Here is a 17,525-nt window from a genome sequence, read left to right on the forward strand (position 1 = left end):
CTCTAAGTGTTGCTCCTTGGCTGAGATGTTAATATGCCAGTCATGCTGATGACCTGTTCACAAAAGCTGAATTACCAGCTGCACTTGCATTGATCTACAGATGAAGAGTGCTATTTCAGAGCTATGGTGCTCCCCAGCCACAACTGTATGCAGTTATTTGAGTGATAATACAGCAAACATTAATTATGTTGATGAAAATTCCTCCATTTTTAATATGATGAGTATAAAATATATGATTTTTTATATATGATGGGAAATCTTATACAATGAATAATAATTTTTCCATCAAAGGCACCAAAATAGAAAGTTACTGCAGTCATAAAAGGTTATAGTGTGAAGAGGTGAGACACAGGGCAAGAAATTGAGTGATCTCAGTGGGGAGAGCTGCATGAATAGCATTGCACAGCTGATTGTTGCCTCAGAAAATAAAATTGCCTATTTTCAGAGGACAGCATCTCTTCTGATATGCTGACTAGCTGAGGTTCACAGCTCATGGGGCCATGATCAGGGAAGTGTCTCCCTAACAAAATATGCTTAAATCCAAGGTCCTTCACAGCATAGAGCTCAAGCAGGTAGGGCAGCTTGGACTGGGAAATGGGGCAGTGAATCAGGAAGAGCATGACAAAGTTCAAAACCTCCTGTCGGGGCAGGTGACAGATGCAGGGGCAGTAATGCACTTTGCTTTGTGTCTTTGCCCCAGCTCCTGATGCTGGGAAGTTTCTGGATCACTGTGTCTGCTTGTGCTGTGCAGTGGGCAAGGAGGCAAAGGCAGGGTGGGGTCTGAACTGGGACCATGGATGACCCAGATGTCAGAAATGGTGAAGCATACCTCAAGGTTTGTGAATCAGTACTTTGCCCTGTATTAGCTGCCATCACCTGGTCATTACTCTGGTCATGAAGTTTATCCTCCATACAATAGAAGAAGATAATGCAAGTCATGTACACTTACAGTGTTGGGTTACTGTGGAGAGGTCACCCTTTGTTCTGGCCTGACAGTCCAGTTAATAGCAATGATGAAATTAACTGTCTCTTCAAGATGAAAGCTAGTGACAAGACACATCTCTGGTTCCTTCCTGTAACATTTTTCTGCAATTTAGCATGTCTTGAAGGTAGGGTTTTAAGCCTAAAAGCAGGTAGAAGTGCTATGTTGAAAGCAGACATATGCTGTATAAAGACAAATAAGCAGAAACAAGGTGCATTAGCCATACTCACATGTTTGTGAGCATTAAAAGAAAACTGTGAAACAGAAAATGTTAGGTAGAGTTAAAAAGAAAGGCACGTTGCAAGATTTGGGCTTCCTTCTGTGTGAAGTATTTTGTTGGTGATTAGTTTTTTCTTGTATAGTTATACCTAACCTGTTCCTGTTGGGGGAATTTCCATAAAGTAGTAGTAATAATAATAATAATAATAATAATTCAGTTATACTCCCCAAATATAAAGAAATATATATAATTCAAAGGATTTTTTTAAAGAAAAAAGGATGTGGTCACAGCTCACAGGGAAACAGAAATGAGGACAAATATGTCCAATACCTAGTAAATCACTAAAAACTAGGGCAAATAGCTTTATATCATAAAGCAAAACAGTTGAGTCACACATCCTGTGTCATGATTACTTTTAGTACTTGATGGGAAAGTTTCCTAGATTATCCATTTATAAATAAGGGTTTTTTTCATTGAATTACAGTGTAAAGTCTGTCCTAGCCTCACCATATGAAACTGAAATTGCAGTAGTTAAACCTCATCAGCTTCCAGCCTCCGTGTATGAGGCACAGTGTCAAATAATCCTCAACTGTTCCTCTACAGTATTACTCAAGTCCTTTACTCTGAGATTTATCTTAAAATATATTACTGGTACTGATGAGTATTTATCTGTTTTTTCAAACATACTGTTACAAAACATATCCCAAGATTACAAAAGAAGGTAATCTCCTGAGCCCCAGTGGGAAGGTTGCTTAGAAGGTCCGTGAATGGGTAGAAAAAAAGAAAAAAAGTTTTAAAAAAAAATTAAATTATTTTCAGAAACTTTCCTTCAGAAAGCCAATAAACCTTTGAGTTATTTAAACTTTTCAAATATTATACTAAGCACACCACAGTAAAGAAATGGTTTTGGTTGATCTCTGTCCTATAAAATAATCAGCGTCTGTGCTGCTTGGGGTATTTCAGAGTTTGAAGTTCCTGATCTTTTTTCCTCTACCAAGTCAAGTTTTCCTTTGAAGTACTTTTTCCACATGACTATTGCCACAAATAGATAATGTGAGTTTCTTTAGAGACTGACACTGATTGTAGCTGATTTTGGCATTCTTGAGAAGCCACAGCTACAATCTGAGAAAGGGTTAGACCTGGCTGAATTGCTTGTTGCAAATCTGTTGTGTGGATTTGTGGGTTGAGCCATTGTAGGTGGACTTGGTGAAGAACTTTCAAAATAGGCTCCTAACTTAACATACACTGGGAACTGTGAAGTATTTTACATAAAAATGTCATGTATAAATATGTGTTACATAACTCCAGCAAGCAGCTGTAATGTAGCTGGGGGAATGCAAAGAGCTTCTGAGGGGCCTAGGACAGGGAGCAGCCCACAGCTTGCCTGGAGAGATCAATGTTAATTACAAAAGCAGTTGTTTCCTCCAAACTTGTTTGTCTGAGTTCTTGCAATTGAAAAGAGGGATGAATGTGATAAAACAAAGCAGCTATTTGGTTTCCAAGAAATATTCACAAACATAGAATTAGTGCTTTCATTTGTTGTTGTTCTGCTTTGTTTGTTTTCAGATAATGCTGCAGCATAGAAAATACTGGGTTGTAGAAAATGGAAAATCAGTAAACCTGCATTTAAGTTACAGTTGACTTCAAAGAACATCTTTGATTCTGTAGGAGTGGGTTTGGAACTGAAGTGAATTTGCTTTGAATTTACTTAGCTTCTATTCATGCCTTCCTTTCTTCTGTTAGTTGCTTATAATTTCATTTATGCATGTACAATACAGCAGTGTATATAAAAACATGGTATAACAGTGACATAATTAATATGCCAAGCAGCACATGAAAGCACCTTGACAGGTTTATGGTTTACCAACACTGGTTTTACAAGATTAGGCTGGAGCTCTCCAGCTGCCTTACGTGAGTTGTTTACTCAGTCTCTCATAATGCTGAAAATCAAGTTGTTATCAGCTGAGTGAGCAGCAAAGTGTTACCACTTTCAATGCTTACCAGTTGGGCATCTTTGTCTTAGTGAGCCAGTTATAATTTTGGGCATCTTTGTCTTAGTGAGCCAGTTATAATTTTCAATTAGTTTAAGGATAATAAATTCAGAGAGCAGTTTTGATCTCAGCTACAAAATTACTTGTTTAAATGCATAAAACAGTTTGAGATACAAAGGAAAAATTATTCATACATAGGAAAAAAAAAGCCCAGAACACAAACTTTTTAAAATTTAGTAGAAGAGTTTTTTGTCTTTGGAAAGTTGAAAACACTGGATCTTGCATGTAATGGCCTTACAGCTTTTGGCCAGTAGTATTGTCCATCAAGACAGATCAAGAACCCTTTTAAGCAGGATGAACAGTGTAATCAGCTGGCAGTACCTGTGCTCAGTGTTCTGGGCCAGTTCAGTGATCTCAGCCCAGGCCCTGACCAGCCTGATAACACTTAGTACAAAATGCAGCAGCAGTATTTAGGGGCTTGGTGGTTGTTTTGGCTGTCGGGCTTCAGGGTGAATGAATGTGGCTTGTAAATTAAAGCCTTCTGTTCCCTAGGAGAAGGTGATTAATTTTAGAGTAACTGTAGAATGTGGATGGTGCTGTTCCCCAGGTATCTCTGTGATAGCACTCTGCTACTCATAGCTAAGGCAGTTATGTCTCCTGATCATATTGCAAGTTGTTGTTCTTTTGGTGTGAAAGGTTTGCTGTTTAATTCTGTAGACATAAGTAATTTCTTGTCACCTGTAGCCAAGGCACAGTGGAATTGGAAGTTCTGCTGTGTTTGCTGTACAATATAGTTTTATGTCACTTACATGAGGCCTCAGGTCTCTTGATTTAGCAGCTTAACACCTGTCAGATTCATATAACAAAATCAGAATAAAAATTAATGTTCTCTTTTGTGAATTCCCTTCACTAGAGGTAATCCAAAAGCTTTATGTCTTCAGTTTTGCTGGTGCATTTACTGCACGTAACAATAATTATATGAGATAAAAATCTACTGTACTTTGACTCCTGTTGATAGTGAAGCTCATTACACCCCCATTATAATTATTACCCTCTTTATGTATACCTCGTTAAACACTTCAAAAGCTGGCATCCAAGGGATGCTGTTTTAAGAAACTATTTAAGTGATTGGGATGATTTATGTAAGATACTAACAGTATGTTCCTTCTACATCACTTCAAATCTTACAAAATTTGGGGTGCATAATAATCAGAATTATACAAATAATGTTATTCTGTCTAACTGTTCTCTGACACTTTCCCAGTATGCATTTGCTTCACTAATGCAAATTTGTCTCTGGGAGCAGTTCTACTAAAGGCAATGTAGGAGTAAAAGCCATGGCCAACAAAGAGTATCTCTACCTGCAATACTCAAGTAAATGTATGTCCTGAAAAGTGTAGCACAGACCAGGGGCATCCAGCAGAAGCAGAAATGCAACTAATAGCTAATAAGGATAATTTAAAAAAAGACACCCAAACATTTGTGTTTTATCAGTGAAGCTGTACCATTCAAGACATGGACTCTTGGCTCTTGGTATGTGACAACTTCAGCTGTGTAGTGGGGATCAGATAACCCAAAACCACAGAGATTACCAGTATCAGAAATATTTCTTTTCACAATTTACACCTTTTTCCTTGGCATTTCTTTGTTACATGCAGGATATAATGCAAACTTAGTCTGAAATATGATTTTAATTTCAGTGCTGAAGAGCTTCACTTCCAAGAACACAGCATTCAATATATGAAAGCCTGCTTTTCTATTAAAGACAATTGAATTTTTAGAAATGTATTTCTGCTCTGCAAAATGACTCTTAAAAATTGAATTCTGAAGTGAATCATAGGGCAAAATGAGTTTATTTAATAGCAGGACAAGACTATGCTGCTTTGGAAAATGTAGTGAAAGTCTCTACAGTTTAGGCATTGCTATTGACAATTCTTCTGTGTGGATGCTGTACTGTTTAGCAGTTGCATAAACCTAATAATTTACACAGATATTTTACATGTCTCTTTGAAAATAATGGACTGCACAGTTAGTCCAAAGAATGAAACAAACTTGACAAATACATCAATGCAGGTGTTGTGAAACCAAACCCTTATTTTACTTGCTGTGGTAGAATTGGTTGTGCAGCATTTACTAAAACCACCCTTTTTAAAATAAGTTTGTTTCTTGCACTGTGACTATGCACCAGAGATATGGTAAAAAAAAAAAAAAAAGGGTTTTCTGACCATATTTGGACCAAATTTTAATGCACTCCCATTTTTTTACCCCCCTGAAACAGCAGTATGTATCAGTGGTACCTTCTTGCTGAACCATTCTAACAGTAAAGCTTACCTGAGTGAGTAAAAGCAGCAATAAGATCTAGAATGTTTGCTTTGCATCCTGAAACTAATACTGACATCAATTTGTTTATACTGGAGATGGGCCCAGGCCTATTTTGGAGTCATCGCTTCTGATTCTCTACAGTTTTGTTATTTGGACTGAGATCTGATTTAACTTGTCTTATATTCTAGTATATGAAAATAGTATGTAGGGAAAGCCATGCATGAAAATCTAATCTGGAAATACCACACGTTCGTGCGCACAGCTTCTGATTATTTATTAAGGAGCAGCTGTCTCAATTAAAGATTTTATTTTTGGTCACAATAAAAAACTTGTAACAGTTTGACTCAGTAGACATTTTTAAAAGCATATTAAATATTTAAACAAATTTTGTTCTGCTGATGGCTAAGAGAAGCATCTGGTGTACCTCATTTGTTGGTGATCACATAAGAGCACTGCAGAGGGTCTTTTTAGATGTAAACACTCTGTCCCTCTTGCTCCTTCTGGATATAGCAAACTTACTGATTTCATTCTAGCTCCAAGAGTGAAAGAAAATGGGGTGTAAAATGAACTATCTGTAGATAGCCCTGATCTTTACAAGTGCATTTAATAACAGAAAAAAACGCATACATTTACTGTATTTTTAAGGAAAATAAAAACCCACAGAATAGTGAGGTGAACTTTTTATCCATATATGCATACCCCACTAAAGTAGCTGCTCATTTTCACTCATTCCTGGTTTTTATCCTTTTAGATTTTTGTCAGATTCTATTACTGGATTATGCTACTCTCTTGATGTGGAAGTGGTAGAATGCTGGGTATTCAGCATAGCTTCTCTTGTTTCTTTTCTAAACATGGACTACTTTGATTAACAACAACACAGTTTGATATTTCAGGTGTGTTATGGATTAAATATATATTTTGTCTACTACAAAAAATGAGATTACTCTTTAGTCTTGTTTTTCCACAGAGCTACAAAAACTTCTGGCTCAGAAATAAGATTCCCCTCTCCCTATTCCACCTCAGATTTTGTGTTCACTTTTTTCTACCAAGTTCTTTCCCAACTGATGCACAAAAGCAATGATATCTGAAAGAGTAGAAATCTCTGAAATCTGGAACCTGAAATGTTGAAAGTGTCCAGGCATAAGCCAGGATCTGTTCTGCCAGCAGAAAATATGGGAGACTCTTGGGCAATTTAGTGTAGAATGCCAGAAACCTGGTTCTTATCAGGCAATGTCAGCAGACTTCAAAGGATGCTTTGTGAGTGAACATTGCTTCCTGTGCTGTAACACTGAGGCATCCAGAACAGACTGAGCATATTCCCAGTTTGTTAGGACATCTTGGAAGGCAAAGAGGAAGGATCAGCATTTTCTGTGTAATGCAATGGTTAATAAAAACTGAAGGAAGATTTAGGATGAGTGAGAAACATATTGCAATCCTTCTGTTTTGCATTCTTGTGAGAGTTAAAAAGATTTTTTTCAAGAATGCCATTTTGGTGGCAAACACGTTTCAAAAAAACGGTTCAGGGTTGTGGTGTTCCACCCTGAAGGGAAGGGAAGCCCCCAAGATTTGTAGATGCCCGTGGTTGAAAAGGAACTGCAAATGTCAGAGGCTTTTAAAAAAACAGTTTTATTGGCAAATTATACACTTGGCATGGAAATTTGTATGTTAGTCCCTTATCTTCTCATGTAAACACAGTGTTGGATTTTGAATAAAGGGTAGGGTGAAAGAGAGAGGGAGAGAAAGAAAGATCACCAGTGCTGCCTCCAGCATTGATCCAGCACCCTGGGATGTGCACACCTGGGCTTTGTGGAGGTATGGTTTTATAGATAAGTTTTCCCCACCCTGGAGGCAGCTTTCTCACTTTCTGTGCAGGCGGTTACAATGTGCAGTTCATTCTTCTTGGCCTATCTGGAAATGGGTCAGAGCCCTTTGGGGGTCAGGGGTGGTCTTGTTTTCCCCCTACTGACCCGGCCTTTGGTCCATGTCTGCTTCTTGACCTCAATCCTGTGGCTGTGCTATGTTGTGCTTATTCCCAGGACCCAGAACAAGGATATTTGTCCCAGAAAAGTTCTGCCCTACCTCCCTTGTGGCCCCTTCTCCAGCCCCATCCCATTGTTTCTCACAGCATGTCCTTGCCAGCACTCCCTGTTGGCTCTTTGGCTCTCTGGCCATAAGTGGTTGAGATGTGCAATCAGCCCCTTGTCCCAGGGCTTCTGCAAGGGTGTCTCTACAAACGTGTAGCAGCAGTGTGTGCAGTGAGTAAGCAGATTCTTGGTCTTATTAGGGATCCCTGTTCTCCCAGAGCTGCCCAGCCTAACAAAGAGTAGCGTGTTACTCCGGAGTAGCCAGTGGAATTGTCATAGTCAGAACAAGTCATGAGGCTTCCAAGAATAAACCTGCCCAACATCTTCTCTCTGCTTTCTTAGGGGTTGTTTTAAGACAAGTCACCACACAGATTATGTGGTTTTAAATAATTTATTCTTGAGTATTTGGCAGATTAGTAGCTTTGTAATATTTGAGCTAAATTTAGCTATGCTTTGTGTAAAGATGGCAACAAGTATTCTTTTAGAGTGCTAAGTGATTGGATGGGATAATTAAAAAATCACATATTACTTTCTGCCTTCTTCTATGTCTCACTCTGTAAGAAGAAAATATGAGAGGATTGGCATACTTTAGTCTACCAGTGTATTACAATGAAACAAATTTACGAATAAGTAAACATAATATTTTTGCTTGAATTTGCTATCACATTTGAAAAGCTGCAGGTGTAGAGTCCTCAGGGTTGTGTTTTGGTTTTTTTTGTTGTTGTTGTTGTTGTTGGTATATTTTTTCATTTTGGAAAGAGAATTTTAATAGATGTATGTTTGGCTGTTTGAAAATATGCAACAAAAATACTCAGCCAATCTTGGAGCAATGTGACTGTAAAAAGCTTGAGTGTGAGTTCTTCCATTTTTGTCCAAGTGTCTTGACACAGTAGCAAGTTTTGGGGGAAAGACTCAGTATTTATGTGTGAAGTTTTGAGTAGTGCTGATGTTTTTATGATTACCACCATACAGTTAGATCTCTGGGTCCTGGGGAAATATGCCTTTGTCAGTAGAGCTGGAAACACTTACGGAGTCTAGTCTTGGGGTTTCCATGAAGACTTATCCAAGTTACAAATGCTCTGCTTTTCCAATTTTCCTTAAGTAGAACATGAATAAATATACTTTAATTTTCTTTATAAGGGTACCTGTGTTTTAATTCAGTCACATTGTATTTTAATTTCCTTTATAAAGTATTTTGAGAATTGTAGGTAAGCATTTTTTGTAGAGGAACAGATATTTATTGGCAGGAATTTGTCTTGGATTTACTATAGGTTAAGGTAACTTTTCTTTGGCACCTTTAAGAACAATTTCAACAGTATAAAAATATCCACTCTGGGGAAAAATGATTACTTTATACTTCTATTGAGCTGTCTTGGACTAACCAGAAGCCTGGAGGCTCAAAGTGCTGCTTGAAAAAGTACAGCTTTTCATTTTACAGGGAGTCTGTGCCCCCTGACAATTTATGGGCAAGGCATGGCTGCAGTCAGGCCTCTGTAGGATTTAGATGGTGAAAGATGAGTAGGAAAAATTTTATCTCCACTTCTGTCTTGTGCACCTAAAGCCAGTATTGTTCCATCTCACTGAGTTTTGTTAAACAAACCATCTACAAAGATCAGATTTATTTAGCCATTATTGAGTTACTCCAGCTCCTGTAAAATACAAGGCTAAAGCACACTAAAAGGTGATTTTGTAAATAGAGCCATTCTGTTTCTGTTGTATAAACAGAGCTTAGTGTCACAGATTCATACTTTTGTAGGCTACAGTTGTCTCACTACTGAAGTTCACCAAATAAGGTCTCAAAATAGAGAATGTTTAGCTTTCCAGGTACTGAGTGAGATCACCAAGTGGTCAGATGAACTTTTTTTTTTGTCTAAATCTTGCCTGATAGCAAAGCTTTTCTGAAAACCTAGAGCTCTCTGTATTTGCTGTTATTTTCAGCCATCAATATGCTATTGATTCTACTTCTTACCAGTTCCCAAGGCCATAAATAGGAATAGATAATTTGGAAATATGTGATTGTCTCCTGTAGAAGAAGAGGCAGTTCTGCTGCTTAGGATTTTTTTGTATGAATTCTGAAGTAGTTACTCAAACAGTGCACTCAAATTTACGTTTTAAAGTAATGTCCTTGGAGATCAGAACTGACATTGGTTGTTGTTACTTAGTTTGCATAACCACGACATTTTTAGAGGCATTTGTGGCATTGGCCCTTCTAAAATACAACAGAAACTGTCAGTCTGCTTCTATTTCCACTGAAATAAAAATAATTGAAGAAAGTTTATGGAGTCCAGATTTTTAGACGTGTCTTCATGCCCTCCAGTGAAGTAGAACTAAATGCCCTTATAAAAAGTTCCCACATGGCTCATATTTGATTAGTCAGCTGATGTTCACAGGCTGGCAATGGTGCACTCACAGACAGCAACAGAATGCACAAAGCTTTGGAGGTATATTTTAGTATTTGGAGTCGGATTGGTGAAGTTTTCTGGGCTTGGGATAGGCCTCCAGGCAGCAATTAGTACAGCTGGTGTGTAAACACAGCATTCACTGCTGGGAGTGCCATTTGCATGTGCAAAGTAAAGAATAAACCTCTCTCCTAGGCTTGAGAGATGTGATGTGTCCCTTCTGTGTTAATGGCTCTGGATGTAAGTTTTAAGCAAGTGTAATCTGTTGTGTCAGGGTGGACTCAGTGTTGCTTGCAGGAATATGAAAGCTGGCTTATTTCTACAATAATAGCATTCAGCTTCAATTTTTCATCCATTTTGAAAGAAAAAATGGACAAAACGGTCATGTTTTTAATGCTTTTCAATGGATTGTAATTGTTTGGACTTTTTTTTAACCTGTGCTTCCACACATTAACATAATTGAATTTATATTTTTTATTAAGTTTAAAACATAGCCCAATTTATTTAGGTAGCAGAAGGTGTGTGGGTATGGTTTTTGGCCTAGGAATATGATCTGGGGCTACCAAATTCAGATGACTTGCTTTTGGAAATGAGAATCTGTTGCCATGGCCCACATAACTGTAAAGCTCAGAGCAAGTTTTATGGTGTGATCATCAACAAATTTTCAGCACTTTGAGAGAAAAGCTCCCATTTAGGGTGAGGTGGTACATAGAGCACCAGACCAGCCCAGTTTCTCTGCAGCTGCAGCCAATCTTTTCTCATATGAAGGGGATGACTCCCACTCACACTGTCCTTTTGGTGACCAGGGGTACCGTGGTCACTGTTGATCCAGCTCCACCAGGCTGGGCTCCAGCACTGAGTGACCAATGGACTCCTAGCCCTGGTTCAGGTCCCTTAAACTGCCCAGGCTGTGGTTGCTAGCAGCACCATATCTCCTTCAATATATAGCTTTTAGAGAAATTCAGAGAGAGGCATTACTGAGATTCCAAGGACTCCTTTCAAAAATTTAGCCCAAGTACTTGATACCTCCTTGTTTTGAACAGAGATTGCATCATCACAAGTCTACTCCCTAAATATGCCAGCGGCTTGAGCAGCTCCCTGAACTTGTTGGGGTGCTTGGGGGTTTTTTTCTGCAGACATGTACTTAACTGCTGACATCACTGGTATTCAGTGAGACTTGTAACTTCACACTTCTTAATATTTTATTTTTTACAGGTTAGTTCAATTAAGTTGGACATCTTGTTTATACTGGCTTCTTGCCTGATGGCAGCCTATGGACAGAAGAGACAAGCTGCAGAGCAGCGTGGCAGAATTTGATTACCTTCTCTAGAAAGAAGGGAGAGAGCTTAGGCAGAAACTGGTAAATTAATGTTGCAATGGCAAGTCTGCAAAAACATTTTCCTCCTTCCCTTCTCATCCTGCCAAATCTTTAGTTTGAATGGTTCTGCTTTATTCATCAGTATGAGTGATTCACCAAATTCAGCTCCTCATACCAAAGAGGATCCATGTTTTTACTGGTTTTGCTAAGATTTTCCTAAGCTGTAAATTGTTATTGATTTAAGTGGAAGTTAAGGTGAGCCAATAAGTTCTACTTAAATTCCCTTAGCCTGCATTGTGAATTCCTTCATGGAATGAGTCCCGCCAGGATGACAGGATTTCAGTTAAAACAGGCTGTGAAGTGATCACAAGGGAACAAGAGAAGATCTTCATTAGAGCCACTGACCCCTTGAGATAGCTGCATCTCTGTAATTACAGTCAGGTAATCAAGCATGGAAAGCAGTTCATGTGGTTTTGGCCTTTTGGAGTAGGTTTTTTTTCCCAGAAGCTTAGTTAGCTGTTGAACTAGACTCTAATTAAAAGCACGCATAAGAATAATCAGGGGAAAAACACTGAATAAAGGAAGGAAGATTTTATGAAGTGTGTCTGGGAGGAAAACCAGATGAGAACAACAAGGAAAGCAAAAATTAAGTTGTGGTTTGTCTTATAAGCCTGCATGATGTGAGAGCCTGAGTGAGAATTCCCTCAGTTATCTCAGATCTTCATTTCACCTGTGCTCAGTTACAAACTCTAATTTTTGCTGTTTCACATGGTGTAGTGGGACCATTTTTGTAAGATTTTTTTTTTCTCTGATTCAAACTACAATGGCAATAAGGAAATCCAGAAACAAAAAACCAGCCTAAATGATCTGCTTTCCTAGAATTCAATTTTAGATAAATATTGCTACAGCTTTCAATGGAGACCAACTGTCAGGATTCAAGAGAAACTAGTTTTAATGAATATATGTAAATTATTATGTGAAGTTACCCATAGGGTAACTTTCCAAATCAGTTAGTCACTTCAGCAGTTTTATTCTGTTTTTAAAGAAATAACTGTTCTGCCAGTGATTTACTTAGTTTTAAAAAAACAGTTGATATTACTATCACCTTTGAAGAAATTGTAGTTGTCTGAATTTGAAAGTGTATTTTAGTTTCTAAGCAAAAGGAAGTTAAAACTTTTCTGACCATTTCTAGACTGTTCTCATAACCTTATTATTGCAAGATTTGTTGTTGTCCTTCTGTTTCTCTTATCACTTGTTGACTTGTATTGTCCTTTATTTAGTTTGCAAGCGATGCTGGAGCTAGAAGCATCTCTTTTGATCTATGATGTCTCTAGCATACCTCTGGGCATAATTATAATCATAAAAATCTTTGAAACCTTTCTGCCTGATAGTCTTGTTATCACTAAAGCTGAGATGTTCTATACTGCCACTATAAAAAAAAAATTAAATAAAGTCTATTTTTAGCCTTCAAACACTCACAAAGTAATAAAAACAATGAAACAAGACTGCAGTTTACGTCTTTGTAGCATACAAAAATATCTGTTTCATTGCAATATCTTAAATTCTCCCTTAATCTCTCAAACCCCTATGAATAAAGCATTGGATTACCAAGTAATGCCCTTCATCACAAGGAATTAGGCACTTTAGCTTTAGGCTCCATCTAAACCGTTGCATTAGGAGAGATGTTGCTGACGTCATGTTTCCAAGTTCCTGTTGACTCACATGGTGCCTTCCCTCACCCTTTAAGATTTTGTTGAGATAAAATCTGTCTCTCATGACACTCTTAATTTTCTTTTTTTGGATGTCTTTGAGGCACTGGCGTGCACAGGATTTTCTAGCAAGGAGTAGGAAACTTAGTTCCTGTTTGTGCAAGTGCCAGCGAGTCTGCAACAGAGCTTTGACAAGTTTGTGATTGCCTTCATCTGTAAGTTTAATGAGTCAGGATAATAATTTTCTTGCAAGAAGAGGGTTTTTAATTAAGACCTTGATGTGTCTATGTCTTCTGTCTGCAATATGCAATAATTTAAAGGACATCCAGCTAATGATTCCCTCTTCCCTTTTGTCCAGCTATTATATTTTAAAACTTGCTGTGGTACCAGAGGTTTTGTACTTCTGTGTCATGAGTTGTGGGAATTCTATTAGAATTTATGGAATAAAATGCATGGAATACAAGTGTGTACTCAAATCATTATTGCCTCCTCACTTCAGCAGGCTGGCACTGAGGAATGCTGCTGGCGCCTGGTCAAAAACTCTCCTGATTTTGAAATATACTCTCCCTTTTTAAGGCAGAGGAAGTGTAGGAGTCTCCAATGTGGTCTTGAACCGTAATTCAGCCTTTAGTGTTTACAAAGAATCACATTAGTGCTAAAAGTTGTTAAAACAAATCTCAGTCCAAACCAATTTGCTTCATGACATGGGCTGTGCAATCTTATCCCATGAAAAGAATTGTGATTGCATTAATTTTTCTTTCATTTTTACAAATACACATGATAGTATGTTGGATCTACAGTAAGCATGAATTCCTTTTACGTAGTATGTCCCCATAATCTGGATAATTGCTTTTGTGAAGCCATTTTAGTTGGGTATTTCATGGCTTGCTGGACAGCTTTATCTTGTAGATTTATCTTGTAGATTTTTGATACTGCAGTCCATAACAGAACTGGCAAGAGTTGTGTTGAATTGACTTTTTTTAATTTTTTTTTTTTTTTTTTTTACTTCAGCACATCACCAAGCAGGCATTGACTGCTCTATCTACAAAACTGTCACTTGATGTCATGTTCCCCAGGGAGTTGTAATATCCTGCCACCATATACTCAAGAAAACACCTATAGGAGACCTAACTAGGCAATTTTTTATGGATCCATTGTGCTTCTGCATTTTTTCTGGTGTGTTATTTTAAAATAGTAAAAGTCAAATTAACCTTATATTCTGCAACACTACTACACCTTTCACCAGGAAGGTAGTCAGCCTGAAAGTTGAAATACAAGGTTTGCAGTCTGTCCTCACTTCACAGATCCCAAACACAATGTTCTGTTTACCCTTGGCACTGCTGTAAACAAGAATCTTTCTGGTCTGCTGAGTGATTATGTAAATAGGGCTTTTATAAAGCATTTTAAGCACCCAGTAGAACAGAGTAACTTCTTTAGATTTTTTCTTTTCTAATGGTAATTACATAATTGGAGAGGTTTTGGGTTATTTTTTTCTATCTGATATGTAGATGCCAGAGTCTCCTATGAGCATTTTAACTGAAGAATCCTAAAAATCATTCAGGAAAACAAATCTCCCAGGCTCCCCGCTATTATCAACATCCCAAAATGCCTTTGGCAATGAGTAAATGCCGAGCATTTGTTATTTGGCACTTGACTTGTCCCTTATTTCTTTGAACTCAAACATGTTGCCTAAGAATGGTAAAATTATGCTAAGCTAATGATTGAAACAAACCGAAAACCCCCCAAATCCTCCCTTGATCCACTCTTTCCAATTTCCATCTAAATACACTATATATATACATTATCTATATATACTATACATAATATATTATATAATACATTATATAATAAGCCTTTAATTGTTGTGAGAAAAACGCAATCTGCTTTAAACTTCCAGTAAGTGTTACTTAAACTTCCAATATGTTTTGTCTTTTGTTTCTACAGATTTCTGTTTTGCCTCTGGAGAGTTTCATTATGGCAGCCCCCAGTGAACAATGACATCCTTTGACAAATACAGATGCCAAAAAGCCAGACGAAAACAGTGGCCTTGTTTCATTTTTACTCCAACACAGTGAAATGGTGCTCTTAAAATTTTGTTATTGACTCTCACTGGAAAAAAAACAAACTCCTCACTGGACCTTTCTTCCCTGACCCCTCTCCCAGTGTTCTTATGGATGCTTGACAGAGTGACATCATGTAGTAGGCCCTGAAGTGTTGTCATAACTGAGTTGCAATGGTTTTATACACTTCTCCATTTCCCAACAGCTTTCTGTCAGTTCTGCATTCTTTTTCTTGGGGCCTGATTTTCCCATGTTACTGGCTAGCAGACAGGCTCGTGGGCTCTTTTGTTCCAACCACCTATGAAAAACGTCAAAGAGCAGATGACCCATGCTATTTTCATGCACTCTGCATCATTATTACCACTCCCATTTACTTGGCACTCTTGGTAGCCTCTCTTCCTTTTGCTCTGATTGGCTTCTTGCTCTGGTCCCCACTCCAGTCAGCCAGAAGGCCCTATATCTACTCCAGACTGAAAGACAAGAACCATGCCAATGGAGCCACACTGCTCACTGAATGGAAGGCTGCAGGGAGTGGGAAAAGCTTCTGCTTTGGCAGTGCCAATGTTTGCCTGCTGCCCGATTCTCTGGCAAGATTTAATAACATTTTCAACACACAGGCCAGGGCTAAAGAGATTGGCCGGAGGATCCGGAATGGGGCGAGCAGGCCACAGATTAAAATATACATAGATTCTCCTACCAACACCTCCATCAGTGCAGCGAGTTTCAGCAGCCTGGTCTCCCCTCAGGCTGGAGATAACCGTACTGTTAATGCTGGCATCAAAAGGACAACATCGATGGAGTATAAAGGAGACAATTGTGGCTCAAACAATGGTGAGGAGAGCAGAGAAGATAAAGGCGGAAGTGGAGAGCCACATGAGGGAGAAGAAAACACTTGCATTGTCCGTATCAATGGAGAGGAGAATGGCCACATGTCAGACACAGAAACAGACACCATCAATGGCCAGGCTCGTGCCAGCGGCCCAGCAGAGCCCTCACTGGAAGGTGATGCAGAGATCTCGAAAACACCAAACCACAAACAGAAGGAAGGAGATTCTGGGAGTTTAGATAGCTGCTCTGCCTCACGAGAGTCCCTAGTCAAAGTGCGTGTTGGAGATGGTACAGTGGACCAGAGCACTGTCAACAACAAGCTCCTCTACAAAGCTTCAATCATGAAGAAGACTTCAGTGCGGAAAAAGAAACACACAGATGAGACCTTTGATCATGAGATCTCTGCTTTCTTCCCTGCCAACCTGGACTTTCTGTGCTTGCAGGAAGTGTTTGACAAAAGAGCTGCAGAGAAATTGAAAGAGCAGCTCCATCACTATTTTGAATACATTGTCTATGATGTTGGGGTCTACAGCTGCCATGGCTGCTGTAGCTTTAAGTTTGTGAACAGTGGTCTACTTTTTGCCAGCCGCTATCCTGTTATGGATGCTGCCTATCACTGTTACCCCAATGGAAGAGGAATGGACTCCTTGGCTTCCAAGGGAGCCTTGTTTCTCAAGGTAAGAGGCTTTTTGAAGCTGTAAATATTGACTGTACATGTGACAAGTTATAAAGTTACATTGTTTTCTCATTTCTTTAGACCTCAAAGAGGCAATATTCAGATTGAGATTTCCTGGTATAACCTAATGGGTTATTGATATAACCATATATGGATTTGTGGCCTGTGTTAAAATGATGGATGTGTGTGAAATAATGATGGACTTTTGGAGGTAGAACTCGAGTATAATTTCAAGACTCAAAATTTGAAGTGGTTTTCATGAATTTCTTTACAGAAATCTTTGTAATAAAATGCGTAAATTCTAAGCTTCATAACGTGAGTACAGTACAATGGGCATTGCTGTTGGAAACCAGCTTGTGCTCATTGTGTGTTTGTCTGGCAATCAAAAGACAATCAAAAGTCTAAATGTCAGTATAATAAAACTGAAAGAATTGCAGTGACATGTATGGCTACGCTGCTCTTTTGCTTGCAAAAGAATTAGTAAGGAGAGATATGAAGAAGAGTAAACAAGACAAACGTGCCTGGGACACTGGGGAGTGCAGAGCTTTTTTGCTTCATTAACACAATTTACTTAAATTAACTAATGGTAGAGAGAACAGGAAGCCTGGGGTTATATGTCTGTAAATCATGAAAACCAGAAATGAAAGTCTGCATGCAATGATTTGCTTTTCCAAGACTAGTAGCTGTTTATGCTTGATTCTTGGGAGAATCTGGCTGTGCTTTTTCTGAACTGGAACGTGGGCTCTTCTAATTTAATCAAGAATCAAAACATTTTGCCAGAGATCCAAGTCTGTAGACCCAAACCTAGAAAGATCTGAAAATCTCCAGAATACTGAATTTCAGATTTTGTGATTTTGTCACTGTTTGGAATGGGTTTGACTAACTAATATCTGAACATCTTTTCTAATATGTACAAAGTACATCAGATGCTCAAAT

The 17,525-nt window shown here is 38.4% G+C and overlaps 1 protein-coding gene across 1 annotated transcript in view; it reads left to right on the top strand.

Moving 5' to 3' along the window:
- Positions 1-15,258: 15,258 nt before the first annotated feature.
- Positions 15,259-17,525, top strand: part of SMPD3 (sphingomyelin phosphodiesterase 3) — a gene marked incomplete at both ends in the record, with an annotated part of 31,381 nt that continues 29,114 nt past the window's right edge. Inside the window, one exon of the mRNA XM_082290348.1 lies at positions 15,259-16,590. Within this exon, the coding sequence (XP_082146474.1) occupies positions 15,259-16,590 (1,332 nt within the window). The remainder of the gene's footprint in view (positions 16,591-17,525) is intronic.

The sequence above is a fragment of the Coloeus monedula genome (genome assembly GCF_965178545.1).
Source record: "Coloeus monedula genome assembly, chromosome: 13".
In the NCBI taxonomy this organism is placed as follows: domain Eukaryota; kingdom Metazoa; phylum Chordata; class Aves; order Passeriformes; family Corvidae; genus Coloeus; species Coloeus monedula.